Raw genomic sequence first — 16,902 nt, 5'->3', positions numbered from 1 at the left:
CCAAAATTCCAGCCTCAAATCCCCAAAATTCCAGCCCCAAATCCCCAAAATTCCAGCCCCAAATCCCCAAAATTCCAGCCCCCAAATCCCCAAAATTCCAGCCCCAAATCCCCAAAATTCCAGCCCCAAAATCCCCAAAATTCCAGCCTCAAATCCCCAAAATTCCAGCCCCCAAATCCCCAAAATTCCAGCCCCAAATCCCCAAAATTCCAGCCCCAAATCCCCAAAATTCCAGCCCCAAATCCCCAAAATTCCAGCCCCCAAATCCCCAAAATTCCAGCCCCAAATCCCCAAAATTCCAGCCCCAAAATCCCCAAATTCCAGCCCCAAAATCCCCAAAATTCCAGCCTCAAATCCCCAAAATTCCAGCCCCAAAATCCCCAAAATTCCAGCCCCAAAATCCCCAAAATTCCAGCCCCAAAATCCCCAAATTCCGGCCCGAAATCCCCAAAATTTCCCCGGATTTTCCCCGAATTTTCCCGCCTTTTGCCCAGTTTTTCCCAGGTTTTTCACCAGTTTTCGTCAGATTTTTGTTTTCCCCTGATTTTCCTGGATTTTTCCTGATTTTTCCCAGATTTCCCCCCAATTTTCCCACATTTTCCCTGGATTTTTCTTGGATTTTTCCTCCATTTCCTGGGATTTTTCCGGAGTTTTCCCACATCCTTCCCGATTTTCCCCGGACTTTTCCTGAACTTTTCCCTGTCCCATTTGGATTCCCAGGGGAAAATTCCCGGGATTTGGGGCTTGGGGATTCAGGATGGGTTTAGGATCCCACAGGAATTCGGGAATTTGGGGAATTTCGGGAATTTCGTCCTCCCCGTTTCCCCGATTCCCTCTGGATCCCAGAATTCCCCCAAATTTCCCGGGAAAAGGCGGAGACTGGGGGCGGATCCCGGTTTTTGGGGTGGAATTCCCACTTCCAGGTTGTAATTCCCAATTTTTGAGTTAGAATTCCCAGTTTTAGAGCAGAATTCCCAGTTTTTAGCGCAGAATTCCCAGTTTTTGACCAGATTTCCCAGATTTTCGAGCAGAATTCCCAGATTTTTGACCAGAATTCCCAGCTTTTTGGGGTCCAATTCCCAGTTTCTGCGTTAAAACTCCCGATTTTGGAGTCGGAATTCCCGGGTGTCGCGGCAGAGTTCCCAATTTTCTGGCTGGAATTCCCGGGTTTTTTTTTCCCCCCTCTGCAATCCCGGCTTTTCCTGGTTTTCCCCCCTCTCCATTCCCGCTGTTTTCCCGGTTTTTCCCCCTCTCCATTCCCGGTTTTTCCCGGTTTTTCCCCCTCTCCATTCCCGGTTTTTTCCGGTTTTTTCTCCCGCTCCCATTCCCAGTTTTTCCCGGTTTCTCCCATTCCAATCCCGGTTTTTCCCGGTTTTCCTCCCCCTCCAATCCCGGTTTTTCCCGGTTTTCCCCCCTCTCCATTCCCGGTTTTTCCCGGTTTCTCCCATTCCAATCCCGGTTTTTCCCGGTTTCCCCCCCTCTCCATTCCCGGTTTTTCCCGGTTTCTCCCATTCCAATCCCGGTTTTTTCTCCCGCTCCCATTCCCGGTTTTTCCCGGTTTCTCCCATTCCAATCCCGGTTTTTTCTCCCGCTCCCATTCCCGGTTTTTCCCGGTTTCTCCCACTCCAATCCCGGTTTTTTCTCCCGCTCCCATTCCCGGTTTCCCCGCTCCTTCCCTTCTCCATTCCCGGTTTTTCCCCGCTCCCATCCCGCTCTCTCCTCCCGCTTCTCCCCCGCGGCTCCTCCCGCTCCCATCCCGCTGGTTTCCCGGTTTTTCCCCCTCTCCATTCCCGGTTTTTTCTCCCGCTCCCATCCCGCTGGTTTCCCGGTTTTTCCCCCTCTCCATTCCCGGTTTTTTCTCCCGCTCCCATCCCGCTGGTTTCCCGGTTTTTCCCCCTCTCCATTCCCGGTTTTTTCTCCCGCTCCCATCCCGCTGGTTTCCCGGTTTTTCCCTCTCTCCATTCCCGGTTTTTCCCGGTTTTCTCCCCTCTCCAATCCCGGTTTTCTCCCGCTCCCATTCCCGCTGGTTTCCCGGTTTTTCCCCTCTCCCGTCCCGGGCTCTTCCCGGTTTTTCCCCGCTCCCATCCCGGGCTCTTCCCCGGTTTTTTTCCCGGTTTTTCCCCGCTCCCATCCTGTTTTTTCCCCGTTTTTTCCCCGGTTTTCCCTGCTCCCATCCCAGTTTTTTCCCATTTTTCCCCCCCTCTCCCATCCCGGTTTTTTCCCCGTTTTTTTCCCGGTTTTTCCCCGCTCCCATCCCAGTTTTTTTCCCGGTTTTTTCCCCTTTTTTCCCCCTGTTTTTTCCTCTTTTCCCATCCTGTTTTTTTCCCGGTTTTTCCCCGCTCCCATCCCGGTTTTTTCCCCGGTTTTTTCCCGGTTTTTCCCCGCTCCCATCCCAGTTTTTTCCCCTTTTTTCCCCCTGTTTTTTCCTCTTTTCCCATCCTGTTTTTTTCCCGGTTTTTCCCCGCTCCCATCCCGGTTTTTTCCCCGTTTTTTTCCCGGTTTTTCCCCGCTCCCATCCCGGTTTTTTCCCGGTTTTTTCCCGGTTTTTTCCCGGTTTTTTCCCGGTTTTTTTCCCCCTTCCCTGTCCCCCTGAGGCGCCGGGATGAAGCCGGAGGAGGCTCCGTCCTGCCGGGAGCAGAAAACGCCGGGAACGGGAACCGGTGAGTGCCGGGAAAACCCCGGGAAAACCCCGGGAAAACCCCGGGAATTCCGGGAAAAACGCCGGGAAAAACGCCGGGAATACTGGGGGGAAAAAAGGGGAATTCCTCTGGGAAAAGCACTGGGAAAAATACCGGGAATGCTGGGGAAACACCGGGGGAAAAGAAACGGGAAAACCACCGGGAATACCAGGGAAAACACCGGGAAAAACGCTGGGAAAAGCACCAGGAAAAACCCTGGGAATAACGAGGGGAATTCCGGGGGGAAATACAGGAAAAACACTGGGGACAACATCAGGGAAAACACCGGGAATACCGGGGGAAAAACTGGGAAAAATGCAGGGAATATTGGGAAAAAAAAAAAATGGGATGAACCCCGGGAATAACACCTGGAAAACCACTGGGAATAGCGGGAAAAATACCGGGAATGAGGCCGGGAACAAACACCGGGAATGACACTGGGAATTCCAGGAAAAATACTGGGAATGCTGGAATAACGCTTGGAAAAATCCCGGGAATATCGGGGGGGGGGAAAAAAAAAACAATGGGAATAACACTGGGAAAAACACCCGGAATAACCTGAGATCCAGAGCCGGATTTTTCTTGGGATTTGGGTGGAAAAACAAAAAAAACCAGGAATGAGGAGGAGGAGAAGGAGGTTCTGCCAGGAAAAAAAAAACCAGAAAAAATTGGAATTTTTCCCTCCCTCCCTTTCCCTTTGAGGAGCTGCCAGAGATCAAAGTCGGGATAAAAAACAAAGGGAAAAAAAAAAAACCAAATTCCCAAAAAATCTTCGGCGGGAAAAAAAAAAAAAAGCCTCAAACCCCTCAAGACCTTTCCCCCCAAATCCCCAAAATTCCCCAAATTCCCTTTTTTTAATGGAATTTTTTTTTCCCCTGTGCCCCATCCTGGAATTCCTCTGGATTTTTGGGAGCTGCTCGTGGAATTTCCCTTTTTTTTTTTTCCCCCCACCCCTTTTCTTCCTGGTTTTCCCCATTGTTCCCCCACAAATTTCTCTTTTCTTTTTTTTCCCCCCAAATTCTCCCATTTTCCCCAAATTCCCTCCAATTTCCCAGAAATTCCTCCACATTTCTCCCAAATCCTCCCATTCCCCCCCAATTTTTCCTCATTTTCTCCCAAATTTTCCTATTTTTTCCCCAAATCCTCCCATCCCCCCCAGCTTTCCCCCTGTATCCCTCCCACCCCCCCACTCCCATTATTCCCATTATTTATTCCAATTCTTTCTCCAATATCCCTATGATTTATCCCCATTTTTCCCATTATTTATTCCCATTATTCCCATTATTTATCCCCATTTTTCCCATTATTTATCCCCATTTTTCCCATTATTTATCCCCATTATTCCCATTATTTATTCCCATTATTCCCATTATTTATCCCCATTATTCCCATTATTTATCCCCATTTCCCCCCGTTATTCCCATTATTTATTCCCATTATTTATTTCCATTATTTATTCCCATTTTTCCCCCATTATTCCCATTATTTATTCCCATTATTCCCATTATTTATCCCCATTTCCCCCCATTATTCCCATTATTTATTCCCATTATTTATTCCCATTATTTATTCCCATTATTTATTCCCATTATTTATTCCCATTATTTATTTCCATTATTTATTCCCATTATTTATCCCCATTTCCCCCCATCATTCCCATTATTCATTCTCCTTTTTTCCCCCCATTTTCCCCGTTATTCCCCCAGATTCCCGGGCAGGAATCCCAGGAATTCCCGTTGCTGTGCGCGGGCTGCGGCGGCGGCATCCGGGATCGCTTCCTGCTGCCCCGCTCCCGTTATCCCCAGGACTGATCCCCATGATTGATCCCATTATCCCCAGGATTGATCCCCAGGATTGATCCCATTATCCCGATGATTGATCCCATTATCCCCAGGATTGATCCCCAGGACTGATCCCGATGATTGATCCCATTATCCCCAGGATTGATCCCCAGGACTGATCCCGATGATTGATCCCATTATCCCCAGGATTGATCCCGAGGACCGATCCCATTGTCCCCAGGATTGATCCCATTTTTTCCCCATTATCCCGATGCCTGATCCCGTTATCCCGATGCCTGATCCCGTTATCCCGATGCCCGATCCCATTATCCCGATGCCTGATCCCGTTATCCCGATGCCTGATCCCATTTTTTCCCCATTATCCCGATGCCTGATCCCGTTATCCCGATGCCTGATCCCATTTTTTCCCCATTATCCCGATGCCTGATCCCATTATCCCGATGCCCGATCCCGTTATCCCGATGCCCGATCCCGTTATCCCGATGCCCGATCCCGTTATCCCGATGCCTGATCCCGTTATCCCGATGCCTGATCCCGTTATCCCGATGCCCGATCCCATTATCCCGATGCCTGATCCCGTTATCCCGATGCCTGATCCCATTTTTTCCCCATTATCCCGATGCCTGATCCCGTTATCCCGATGCCTGATCCCATTTTTTCCCCATTATCCCGATGCCTGATCCCATTATCCCGATGCCCGATCCCGTTATCCCGATGCCCGATCCCGTTATCCCGATGCCCGATCCCGTTATCCCGATGCCTGATCCCATTATCCCGATGCCTGATCCCGTTATCCCGATGCCCGATCCCATTATCCCGATGCCCGATCCCGTTATCCCGATGCCCGATCCCGTTATCCCGATGCCTGATCCCGTTATCCCGATGCCCAATCCCATTATCCCGATGCCTGATCCCGTTATCCCGATGCCTGATCCCGTTATCCCGATGCCCAATCCCATTATCCCGATGCCTGATCCCATTTTTTCCCCATTATCCCGATGCCCGATCCCGTTATCCCGATGCCCGATCCCGTTATCCCAATGCTCGATCCCGTTATCCCGATGCCCGCTCCCGTTATCCCGATGCCCGATCCCGTTATCCCAGTGACTGATCCCGTTATCCCGATGCCTGATCCCGTTATCCCGATGCCCGATCCCGTTATCCCGATGCCTGATCCCATTATCCCGATGCCCGATCCCGTTATCCCGATGCCCGATCCCGTTATCCCGATGCCCGCTCCCGTTATCCCGATGCCCGATCCCGTTATCCCGATGCCTGATCCCGTTATCCCGATGCCCAATCCCATTATCCCGATGCCTGATCCCGTTATCCCGATGCCTGATCCCGTTATCCCGATGCCCAATCCCATTATCCCGATGCCTGATCCCATTTTTTCCCCATTATCCCGATGCCCGATCCCGTTATCCCGATGCCCGATCCCGTTATCCCAATGCTCGATCCCGTTATCCCGATGCCCGCTCCCGTTATCCCGATGCCCGATCCCGTTATCCCAGTGACTGATCCCGTTATCCCGATGCCTGATCCCGTTATCCCGATGCCCGATCCCGTTATCCCGATGCCTGATCCCATTATCCCGATGCCCGATCCCGTTATCCCGATGCCCGATCCCGTTATCCCGATGCCCGCTCCCGTTATCCCGATGCCCGATCCCGTTATCCCGATGCCTGATCCCGTTATCCCGATGCCCGATCCCATTATCCCGATGCCTGATCCCATTATCCCGATGCCCGATCCCGTTATCCCGATGCCTGATCCCATTTTTTCCCCATTATCCCGATGCCTGATCCCGTTATCCCGATGCCCGATCCCGTTATCCCGATGCCCGATCCCATTATCCCGATGCCCGATCCCGTTATCCCGATGCCCGATCCCGTTATCCCGATGCCCGATCCCATTTTTCCCCTCCCGATTCCAGGCTCCATCCCGTTGCTGTGCGCGGGCTGCGGCGGCGGCATCCGGGATCGCTTCCTGCTGCCCCGATCCCGTTATCCCAGTGACTGATCCCATTATCCCGATGCCCGATCCCGTTATCCCGATGCCCGATCCCGTTATCCCGATGCCCGCTCCCGTTATCCCGATGCCCGATCCCATTTTTCCCCTCCCGATTCCAGGCTCCATCCCGTTGCTGTGCGCGGGCTGCGGCGGCGGCATCCGGGATCGCTTCCTGCTGCGCGTGAACGAGCGGCCGTGGCACGAGCGCTGCCTGCGCTGCTGCGAGTGCGCGCGGCCGCTGCGGGGCAGCTGCTTCTGCCGCCGCCGCCGCCTCTACTGCCGCCCCGACTACCGCAGGTGAGTGCCGCGCCCGCCGCCCGCCGCCCGCCGCCCGCCCCGTGTTTCCCCGTTGCTTTCCCATTTCTTTCTCATTTTTTTCCCCATTTTTTTCTGATTTTTTCCCCATTTTTTTCCCATTTTTTCTGATTTTTTTCTGTTTTTTTTCTGATTTTTTTCCGATTTTTTTCTGATTTTTTTCTGATTTTTTTCCCATTTTTTTCTGATTTTTTCTGATTTTTCCCCCATTTTTTTCTGATTTTTTCCCCCATTCTTTCCTCATTTTCCCCCATTTTTTTCTGATTTTTCCCCCATTTTTCCCCATTTTTCCCCATTTTTTCCCCACTTTCCCCCATTTTTTCCCCATTTCCCCCCATTTTTTTCTGATTTTTTTCCCATTTTTTCCCATTTTCCCCCCATTTTTTTCTGATTTTATTCTGATTTTTTTCTGATTTTTCCCCCATTTTTTTTCTGATTTTTTTCCCCATTTCTTTCCCATTTTTTTCTGATTTTTCCCCCATTTTTTTCTGATTTTTTCCCCCATTTTTCCCCATTTTTCCCCATTTTTTTCCCCATTTTCCCCCATTTTTTCTGATTTTTTTCCCCATTTTTTCTCCATTTTTTCCCCATTTTCCCCCATTTTTTCCTGATTTTTTTCCGATTTTTTTCTAATTTTTTTTCTGATTTTTCCCCCCATTTTTTTCTGATTTTCTCCATTTTTTTCTGATTCTTTTCTGATTTTTTCCCCCCATTTTTTCCCATTTTTCCCCATTTTCCCCCCATTTTTTTCTGATTTTTTCCCCATTTTTCCCCATTTTTCCCCCATTTTTCCCCATTTTCCCCCATTTCTCGGAGCTGTTTTCCCCATTTATTCCCTGCCTTTCCCTCCGTTTCCCAACGCCATCCCCCCATTCTTCCCGAGGTTTTTCCCCCATTTTTCCCCCATTTTTCCCCATTTTTCCCCCTTTTCCCCATTTCTCCCCATTTCTCCCCATTTTTCCCCATTTCTCCCCATTTTTCCCCATTTTCCCCATTTCTCCCCATTTTTTCCCATTTTTCCCCATTTCTCCCCATTTTTTCCCATTTTTCCCCATTTCTCCCCATTTTTTCCCCATTTCTCCCCATTTTTTCCCCATTTTTCCCCATTTCTCCCCATTTTTCCCCATTTTTCCCCATTTTCCCCATTTTTCCCCATTTTTCCCCATTTTCCCCATTTCTCCCCATTTTTCCCCCTTTTCCCCATTTCTCCCCATTTTTCCCCATTTTTCCCCATTTCTCCCCATTTTTCCCCATTTTCCCCATTTCTCCCCATTTTTCCCCATTTTTCCCCATTTCTCCCCATTTCTCCCCATTTTTTCCCCATTTTTCCCCCATTTTCCCCATTTCTCCCCATTTTTTTCCCCGTCCTCACCTCTTTACGGAATTCTCCCCCCATTCTTTTCCCCATTTCCCTCCATTAAAAACCCCCGATTCATTCCCAAAGGGATTTTTCCGTGGAATTTTCTCCCCCTTTTCCATGGAATTTTCTCCCTTGTTTTCGGGTTGTTTTTGGGTTGTTTTTGGTTGTTTTTCCCCGGAATTTTCCCCTCCCCGGGGCCCCTTTCCCAGCACCTGCCCCTTAACTCTGGGAAGAAACCCAAAAGCAGGGAAAGGGAGGAGGCGACTCCTCTGGGACGGCTTGGAAGTGAGAATTCCCGGGAATTGGGGCGGGACGGAGCCCTGGAGCCTCTCCCAGCCTCTCCCTCCTCCGACTCCTTCCCACTTTTTTATTGGTTTTCCCTGGATTTTGGGGCTTCTTACGGATTTTTTTTCCCACAATTTTACTTTGGTTGGTTTTTGGGAGTTTTTTTTCCAAGATTTTTGAGGCTTTTCCTGGAATTTTCAGGGCGTTTTCCCGGGTTTTGAGGCTTTTCCTGCAGTTTTTTCCTGACTTTTTGGGTTTTTTTTTTTTTTTGTGGTTCTTCCCAGATTTTTTGGGGGGTTTTTCCGGCTTTTTTTGGTTGTTTTTTTTTTTTCCCACAGTTTTTGGGGCTTTTAAGGAAATTTTTATGGGTTTTTCTTTTCCCGGGGGTTTGAAGCTTTTCGTGGGATTTTCAGGGAGTTCTCCAGAGGTTTGGAGGTTTCAAAGCCGGAATTTTGGGTTAAAACTCTGGAATTTTCGTCATTCCTGAGTTGAAAGTGGGAATTTTGGCCCTTCTTGGGGTGAAAAATCCGAATTTTGGGTTAAAAATCCGGAATTTTGGGTTCAAACTCCAGGATTTTGGCCATTTTGGGTTAAAAATCCGGAATTTTGGGTTCAAACTCCAGGATTTTGGCCATTTTGGGTTAAAAATCCGGATTTTGGGTTCAAACTCCAGGATTTTGGCCATTTTGGGTTAAAAATCCGAATTTTGGGTTCAAACTCCAGGATTTTGGCCATTTTGGGTTAAAAATCCGAATTTTGGGTTCAAACTCCAGGATTTTGGCCATTTTGGGTTAAAAATCCAGAATTTTGGGTTCAAACTCCAGGATTTTGGCCATTTTGGGTTAAAAATCCGGATTTTGGGTTCAAACTCCAGGATTTTGGCCACTCCAGAGTTAAAAATCCCGAATTTTGGGTTCAAACTCCAGGATTTTGGCCATTTTGGGTTAAAAATCCGGATTTTGGGTTCAAACTCCAGGATTTTGGCCACTCCAGAGTTAAAAATCCCGAATTTTGGGTTCAAACTCCAGGATTTTGGCCATTTTGGGTTAAAAATCCGAATTTTGGGTTCAAACTCCAGGATTTTGGCCATTTTGGGTTAAAAATACGGAATTTTGGGTTCAAACTCCAGGATTTTGGCCATTTTGGGTTAAAAATCCGAATTTTGGGTTCAAACTCCAGGATTTTGGCCATTTTGGGTTAAAAATCCGGAATTTTGGGTTCAAACTCCAGGATTTTGGCCATTTTGGGTTAAAAATCCGGATTTTGGGTTCAAACTCCAGGATTTTGGCCATTTTGGGTTAAAAATACGAATTTTGGGTTCAAACTCCAGGATTTTGGCCATTTTGGGTTAAAAATACGGAATTTTGGGTTCAAACTCCAGGATTTTGGCCATTTTGGGTTAAAAATCCGAATTTTGGGTTCAAACTCCAGGATTTTGGCCATTTTGGGTTAAAAATCCGGAATTTTGGGTTCAAACTCCAGGATTTTGGCCATTTTGGGTTAAAAATCCGGATTTTGGGTTCAAACTCCAGGATTTTGGCCATTTTGGGTTAAAAATCCGGAATTTTGGGTTCAAACTCCAGGATTTTGGCCATTTTGGGTTAAAAATCCGGAATTTTGGGTTCAAACTCCAGGATTTTGGCCATTTGGGGTTAAAAATCCGGATTTTGGGTTCAAACTCCAGGATTTTGGCCATTTTGGGTTAAAAATCCGAATTTTGGGTTCAAACTCCAGGATTTTGGCCATTTTGGGTTAAAAATCCGAATTTTGGGTTCAAACTCCAGGATTTTGGCCATTTTGGGTTAAAAATCCAGAATTTTGGGTTCAAACTCCAGGATTTTGGCCATTTTGGGTTAAAAATCCGGATTTTGGGTTCAAACTCCAGGATTTTGGCCACTCCAGAGTTAAAAATCCCGAATTTTGGGTTCAAACTCCAGGATTTTGGCCATTTTGGGTTAAAAATCCGGATTTTGGGTTCAAACTCCAGGATTTTGGCCATTTTGGGTTAAAAATCCGGAATTTTGGATTCAAACTCCAGGATTTTGGCCATTTTGGGTTAAAAATCCGGAATTTTGGATTCAAACTCCAGGATTTTGGCCATTTTGGGTTAAAAATCCGGAATTTTGGGTTCAAACTCCAGGATTTTGGCCGTTCCAGAGTTAAAAATCCCGAATTTTGGCCATTCCAGGGCGGCTCCGAAGCGAATCCTGGACTTTTTCTCTCCTGAAAAATGTTGGGATCGAGGCCCAGCTTTGGTTAAACTTTAATTCCCTGAGGGAGGAACAAATTCCAGAGGGAAAAAAAAACAGGAAAAAAAATCAGGATCAGGGTCAAAATCCCAGAAAATTCGGGGATTTTTTCCTGAATTTTGGGGGGTTTTTTTCCTGATTTTTGAGTTTTTTTCCTGATTTTTGAGGTTTTTTCCTGATTTTTGAGGTTTTTTCCTGATTTTTGAGTTTTTTCCTGATTTTGGGGTTTTTTTTCCTAAATTTTGGAGGTTTTTTTTCCTGATTTTTGAGGTTCTTTTCCTGATTTTTGGGGTTTTTTCCCAGGTTTTGGGGTTTTTTTTTTTAGGAGTGTTTTCGGGTTTTTCCCCATCCTGGAGCTTTGGGGATTTGGGGAAATCTCCATTTTTATTCCCCTTTTTAATCCAATTTTCCTTCATTTTATTCCCCCCTTTCTCCCCCCCTTTTCCCCCTTTTCTTCCCCCTTAATTCCCAATTTCCTCCCCTTTTATTCCCAATTTTCTCCCCTTTCATTCCCATTTTTTATTCCCATTTTTCCCCTCTTTTATTCCAACTTTTTTCCCATTTTACTCTCAATTTTCCCCTTTTATTCCCATTTTTTATTCCCATTTCCCCCCTTTTATTCCTAATTTTCCCCTTTTATTTCCCCTTTGTGTTCCCATTTTATTCCCCTTTTCATTCCCCATTTTTCCTTTTATTTCCTCCCTTTTATTCCCATTTTTCCTCCCTTTTCTTCCCATTTTATTCCAAATTTTCTCCCTTTTTATTCCCATTTTTCTCCCTTTTCTTCCCGTTTTTTCTCTACTTTATTCCCATTTTATTCCCAATTTTCTCCCCTTTTATTCCCATTTTTCTCCCTTTTCTTCCCATTTTTTCTCCACTTTATTCCCATTTTATTCCCAATTTTCTCCCCTTTTATTCCCATTTTTCTCCCTTTTCTTCCCGTTTTTTCTCCACTTTATTCCCATTTTATTCCCAATTTTTTCCCCTTTTATTCCCATTTTTCCTCCCTTTTCTTCCCATTTTTTCTCCACTTTATTCCCATTTTATTCCAAATTTTCTCCCCTTTTCTTCCCATTTTTCCTCCCTTTTCTTCCCGTTTTTCCTCCATTTATTCCCATTTTATTCCCAATTTTCTCCCCTTTTATTCCCATTTTTCTCCCTTTTCTTCCCGTTTTTCCTCCATTTATTCCCATTTTATTCCCCTTTTTCTTCCCAATTTCCCCCTTTCATTTCCTCTTTTAATTCCCATTTTATTCCCAATTTTCTCCCTTTTTATTCCCATTTTTCCTCCCCTTTTATTCCCCTTTTTTCCCATTTTTTCCCTCCCTGTCTCCCCCTCCCCACTTTAATTAAACCCTCCCCTAATGAATCCTTAATGAGCTGCTTTAATTAACCCTCCCCTCCCCCAGGTTCAGCTTTTTCCAGGTGGTTTTTTTTTTCCCCCCATTTTTTCCCTGGGAAAAGCCGGAAATTGGCCAAAGCCTCGACAGGAAATTAAAGTTTGGGGATAAGGATCGAAGGGAGGGAGACGGAGAATTCCTGCCTGGAATTTTAATGGGCAAAAAACCTCGGGAATAAATCCCAACATCTCCTTTTTATCCCCAAAAAAACCCTGGAAAAATCCCTCCAAAAATCTCCTTTTTTACTCCAAAAAAAACCCTGGGAAAATCCCCCCCAAAAATCCCTTTTTTAACCCCCAAAAAACCCTGGAAAAATCCCCCCAAAATCCCTTTTTAACCCCAAAAAACCCCAGAAAAATCCCCAAAAAACCCTGGAAAAATCCCCCCAAAATCTCTTTTTTAACCCCAAAAAAACCCCAGAAAAATCCCCAAAAAACCTGGAAAAATCCCCCCAAAATCTCTTTTTTTACTCCAGAAAACCCTGGAAAAATCCCAAAAAAATCTCGTTTTTTACTCCAAAAAAAACCCCTGGGAAAATCCCCCCAAAAATCCCTTTTTTAACCCCAAAAAACCCTGGAAAAATCCCCAAAAAACCCTAGAAAAATCCCCCCAAAATCTCCTTTTTTACCCCCAAAAAACCCTGGAAAAATCCCCCAAAAATCTCCTTTTTTACTCCAAAAAAAACCCTGGGAAAATCCCCCCAAAAATCCCTTTTTTAACCCCCAAAAAACCCTGGAAAAATCCCCAAAAAAACCTGGAAAAATCCCCCAAAAATCTCCTTTTTATACCCCCCCAAAAACCCCGGAAAAATCCCCAAAAAACCCTGGAAAAATTCCCCAAAAATCTCTTTTTTTACCCTCCAAAAACCCTGGAAAAATTCCCCAAAAAATCTCCTTTTTTAACCCCAAAAAAACCCTGGAAAAATCCCCCCAAAATCCCTTTTTAACCCCAAAAAAACCCTGGAAAAATCCTCAAAAAACCTGGAAAAATCCCCCAAAAATCTCCTTTTTTTTTATCCCCAAAACCCCAGAAAAATCCCCTCAAAAATGAGGGAAAAAAATCCCCCAAAAATCCCTTTTTACCCCAAAAATTCCTGGAAAAATCCCCCCAAAAATCCCTTTTTTTACCCCAAAAAAGACCCCGGGAAATCCCCCCCAAAACCCTGGAAAAATCCCAAAAAATCCTGGAAAAATCCCCCCCAAAATCCCTTTTTTTACCCCAAAAACCCCAGAAAAATCCCCTCAAAAATGAGGGAAAACCCCCCCCCCCCAAAATCTGCTTTTTAGGGAAAACCCCCCCAAAAATTCCCAAAAATTTGGAACATCCGTAAACATCCCAAAACACCGAAGGGCTGGGAATGCAAAATATCCCGACGATCCAATTCCAGGGAATGATCCCAAAATCCCCTTTTTCCCCCCCAAAAAAAAAACCCCCAAAAATCTGATTTTTTAAAGGAAACCCCCCGTAAAAAAAAAAAAAAATCCCCAAAACTCGCGTTTATCCCTAAAAACCGAAGGGAAACCTCTGGAAAATCCGATTTCCCAGCTGGCCCCCGGCCCCGGGGGGGAAATCCGGCAGAAATCCGGGAGAAATCCGGGAGAAATCCTAATTAAACTTTAATTACATGGAATTAAATGTCATTAAACTTCCCAGCCTGGCCTCGGTTATTAAAATTCCCAGAATTCCCAACTGAGGCTCCGAAGGGGGAAAAAAAAAAACCCGAATTTTTATTTTCATTTTCTCTCTTTTTCTTTTATTTTATTGGTTTTTTTTCCCCTCCCTGAGTTTTTGTGCTGTTGGAAAAAAAGGGGAAAAAACGGGGGGAAAAAAAATTCCTCCAAAATCCCGTTTCTCCTCCGAATCCCGGGATTTTTTCCCCGCCAAACTTGGGGATTTTTCCCCTCAAATCCTGGAATTTTTTCCCCCCAATCTTGGGGGGTTTTTCCCCCCAAACTTTGACATTTTTTCCCCTCTCAAATCACGGAACTTTTTCTCCCAATTCCGGAGACTTTTCTCCCCAAAATCCCAAATTTTCCCCCCCAAATCCCGGGAATTTTCCCCCCCCAAATCCCTGGATTTTCCCCCCCAAATCCCAGGAATTTCCCCCCAAATCCCTGGAATTTCCCCCCCCAAATCCCGGGAATTCCCCCCCCAAATCCCTGGAATTTCCCCCCCCAAATCCCTGGAATTTTTCTCCCCCAAATCCCTGGAATTTTCCCCCCCAAATCCCTGGAATTTTCCCCCCCAAATCCTGGAATTTCCCCCCAAATCCCTGGAATTTTCCCCCCCAAATCCCTGGAATTTCCCCCCAAATCCCTGGAATTTCCCCCCAAATCCCTGGAATTTTCCCCCCCAAATCCCAGGAATTCCCCCCCAAATCCCGGAATTCCCCCCCAAATCCCTGGAATTTCCCCCCCAAATCCCGGAATTCCCCCCCAAATCCCTGGAATTCCCCCCCCAAATCCCTGGAATTTCCTCCCCAAATCCTGGAATTTTCCCCCCAAATCCCTGGAATTCTCCCCCCCAAATCCCTGGAATTTTCCCCCCCAAATCCCTGGAATTTCCCCCCAAATCCCTGGAATTCCCCCCAAATCCCTGGAATTCCCCCCCAAATCCCTGGAATTTTCCCCAAATCCCTGGAATTTTCCCCCCAAATCCCGGGAATTTTTCCCCTCAAATCCCAGGAATTCCCCCCAAATCCCGGAATTCCCCCCCCCCAAATCCCAGGAATTCCCCCCAAATCCCGGAATTCCCCCCCCCAAATCCCAGGAATTCCCCCCAAATCCCGGAATTTTTCTCTCGCCAATCCCAGCTGTTGGTTTCTTCCCCTTCCCCCCCCCAACCTCGGGATTTCTCTCCCACCTTCTCCGGTTTTTCCCCTCCAATCCCGGGATATTCCCCCCAAACTCCGGGATCCTTTTCCCCCCCGGATCACTGAACCTTTTTGCCCCAGGATTTTTCCCCGACATCCCATTTTTTTTTCCCCTCCAAACCCCCAAATTTCCCCCCGGGCCCCGCGTTTTTCCACCCCAAAATCTCATTTTTTCCCCCCAAACTTCCCGGGATTTTTTTTTTTTTTTTCCTCCCTCCCTCCCTCATTAAATTCCCGTTTTTTTTTTTCCTTGGAATTCCTCCTTTTCCTCTCGCCAGGCTGTTCCCCGCCCGCTGCAGCAGCTGCCTGCGGCCCGTGGCGCGTTGGGAGCTCGTCCTGCGCCTCCGGGACGGGATTTTCCACCCGCGCTGCCTCCGCTGCGGCCGCTGCTCCCGGCGCCTGGGCCGCGGCGACGCCGTCCTGCTCAGGGCCGGCAGCGTGCTCTGCAGCCGCCACTGGGACGCCGCGCTCGGCAGCGCTGACCAGGGGGAAGGAGGTAAGAACAGGGGAAAAAAAATTGGGATTTGGGGGGATTTTTGGGAATTTTTTCGGAATTTTTTGGCGATTTTTTAGGATTTTTTTGTGATTTTTTAGGATTTTTTTGCGATTTTTGGTGATTTTTTTGGTGATTTTTTCGATTTTTTGTGATTTTTTTTTTGGTGATTTTTTCGATTTTTTGTGATTTTTTTTGGTGATTTTTTCGATTTTTTGTGATTTTTTTTGGTGATTTTTTCGATTTTTTGTGATTTTTTTGGTGATTTTTTCGATTTTTGGTGATTTTTTTAGTGATTTTTTCGATTTTTTGTGATTTTTTTTGATGATTTTTTTTTGGTGATTTTTTCGATTTTTTCATGGTTTTTTTGGTGAGTTTTTGTGATATTTTTTTGGTGATTTTTTTAGGGATTTTTTGTCAAATTTTGGGGATTTTTTTGACAGGTGTTTGAGGGATTTTTTGGGGATTTTGGGGGATTTTTTGGGGGGGATTTTCCACCCGCGCTGCGGCCGCTGCTCCCGGCGCCTGGGCCGCGGCGACGCCGTCCTGCTCAGGGCCGGCAGCGTGCTCTGCAGCCGCCACTGGGACGCCGCGCTCGGCAGCGCTGACCAGGGGGAAGGAGGTAAGAACAGGAGAAAAAAAATTGGGATTTTCGGGGATTTTTGGGGATTTTTTCGGATTTTTTTCGGAATTTTTTTGCGATTTTTTAGGATTTTTTTTGCGATTTTTTGTGATTTTTTTTGGTGATTTTTTCGATTTTTTGTGAATTTTTTTGGTGATTTTTTTCGATTTTTTGTGATTTTATTTAGTGATTTTTTCGATTTTTTGTGATTTTTTTTTGATGATTTTTTCGATTTTTTGATTATTTTTTTTTGGTGAGTTTTTGTGATTTTTTTGTGATTTTTTTAGGGATTTTTTGTCAAATTTTGGGGATTTTTTTGACAGGTGTTTGAGGGATTTTTTGGGGATTTTGGGGGATTTTTTGGGGGGGATTTTCCACCCGCGCTGCGGCCGCTGCTCCCGGCGCCTGGGCCGCGGCGACGCCGTCCTGCTCAGGGCCGGCAGCGTGCTCTGCAGCCGCCACTGGGACGCCGCGCTCGGCAGCGCTGACCAGGGGGAAGGAGGTAAGAACAGGGGAAAAAAAATTGGGATTTTCGGGGATTTTTGGGGATTTTTTCGGATTTTTTTCGGAATTTTTTCGGAATTTTTTTGCGATTTTTTAGGATTTTTTTGCGATTTTTTAGGATTTTTTTGCGATTTTTGGTGATTTTTTTGATGATTTTTTCGATTTTTGGTGATTTTTATTTTGGTGATTTTTTGTGATTTTTTGGTGACTTTTTTGGTGAGTTTTTGTGATTTTTTGGTGATTTTTTTAGGGATTTTTTGTCAAATTTTGGGGATTTTTTTGACAGGTGTTTGAGGGATTTTTTGGGGA

The 16,902-nt window shown here is 46.1% G+C and overlaps 2 protein-coding genes across 2 annotated transcripts; both read left to right on the top strand.

The window, feature by feature from the left end:
* The first annotated feature begins 757 nt into the window (after positions 1-757).
* LOC136305553 (uncharacterized) lies at positions 758-6,562 on the top strand. The gene is made up of 3 exons (XM_066208820.1): positions 758-819; positions 1,332-2,660; positions 6,417-6,562. Exons 1-3 carry the CDS (start codon positions 758-760, stop codon positions 6,496-6,498), a joined length of 1,473 nt encoding a protein of 490 aa, XP_066064917.1. The 3' UTR covers positions 6,499-6,562.
* LOC136305552 (LIM homeobox transcription factor 1-beta-like) lies at positions 6,516-16,902 on the top strand. Its single transcript, XM_066208819.1, has 2 exons — positions 6,516-6,790; positions 15,253-16,902. The coding sequence occupies exons 1-2, from the start codon at positions 6,516-6,518 to the stop codon at positions 15,545-15,547; spliced, it is 570 nt and encodes a 189-aa protein (XP_066064916.1). The 3' UTR covers positions 15,548-16,902.

The sequence above is a fragment of the Chamaea fasciata genome, unplaced genomic scaffold (assembly GCF_029207755.1).
Source record: "Chamaea fasciata isolate MVZ Bird 193981 ecotype frontalis unplaced genomic scaffold, bChaFas1.0.hap1 SCAF_481, whole genome shotgun sequence".
NCBI classification, from domain to species: domain Eukaryota; kingdom Metazoa; phylum Chordata; class Aves; order Passeriformes; family Sylviidae; genus Chamaea; species Chamaea fasciata.
Note: the sequence above shows the minus strand (reverse complement) of the source record. Positions and strands in the feature narration are given on the sequence as shown.

What these genes read in the sequence shown, in the direction of transcription:
- LOC136305553 (XM_066208820.1), top strand. Translation starts at nt 758, where the DNA reads ATGGGTTTAGGATCCCACAGGAATTCGGGAATTTGGGGAATTTCGGGA. An exon ending in TCGGGAATTTCGTCCTCCCC is followed by an intron (nt 820 to 1,331) that starts GTTTCCCCGATT and finishes TCCCATTCCCAG; the next exon opens with TTTTTCCCGGTTTCTCCCAT. An exon ending in AACGCCGGGAACGGGAACCG is followed by an intron (nt 2,661 to 6,416) that starts GTGAGTGCCGGG and finishes TCCCGATTCCAG; the next exon opens with GCTCCATCCCGTTGCTGTGC.
- LOC136305552 (XM_066208819.1), top strand. Translation starts at nt 6,516, where the DNA reads ATGCCCGATCCCGTTATCCCGATGCCCGATCCCGTTATCCCGATGCCC. An exon ending in TGCCGCCCCGACTACCGCAG is followed by an intron (nt 6,791 to 15,252) that starts GTGAGTGCCGCG and finishes TCCTCTCGCCAG; the next exon opens with GCTGTTCCCCGCCCGCTGCA.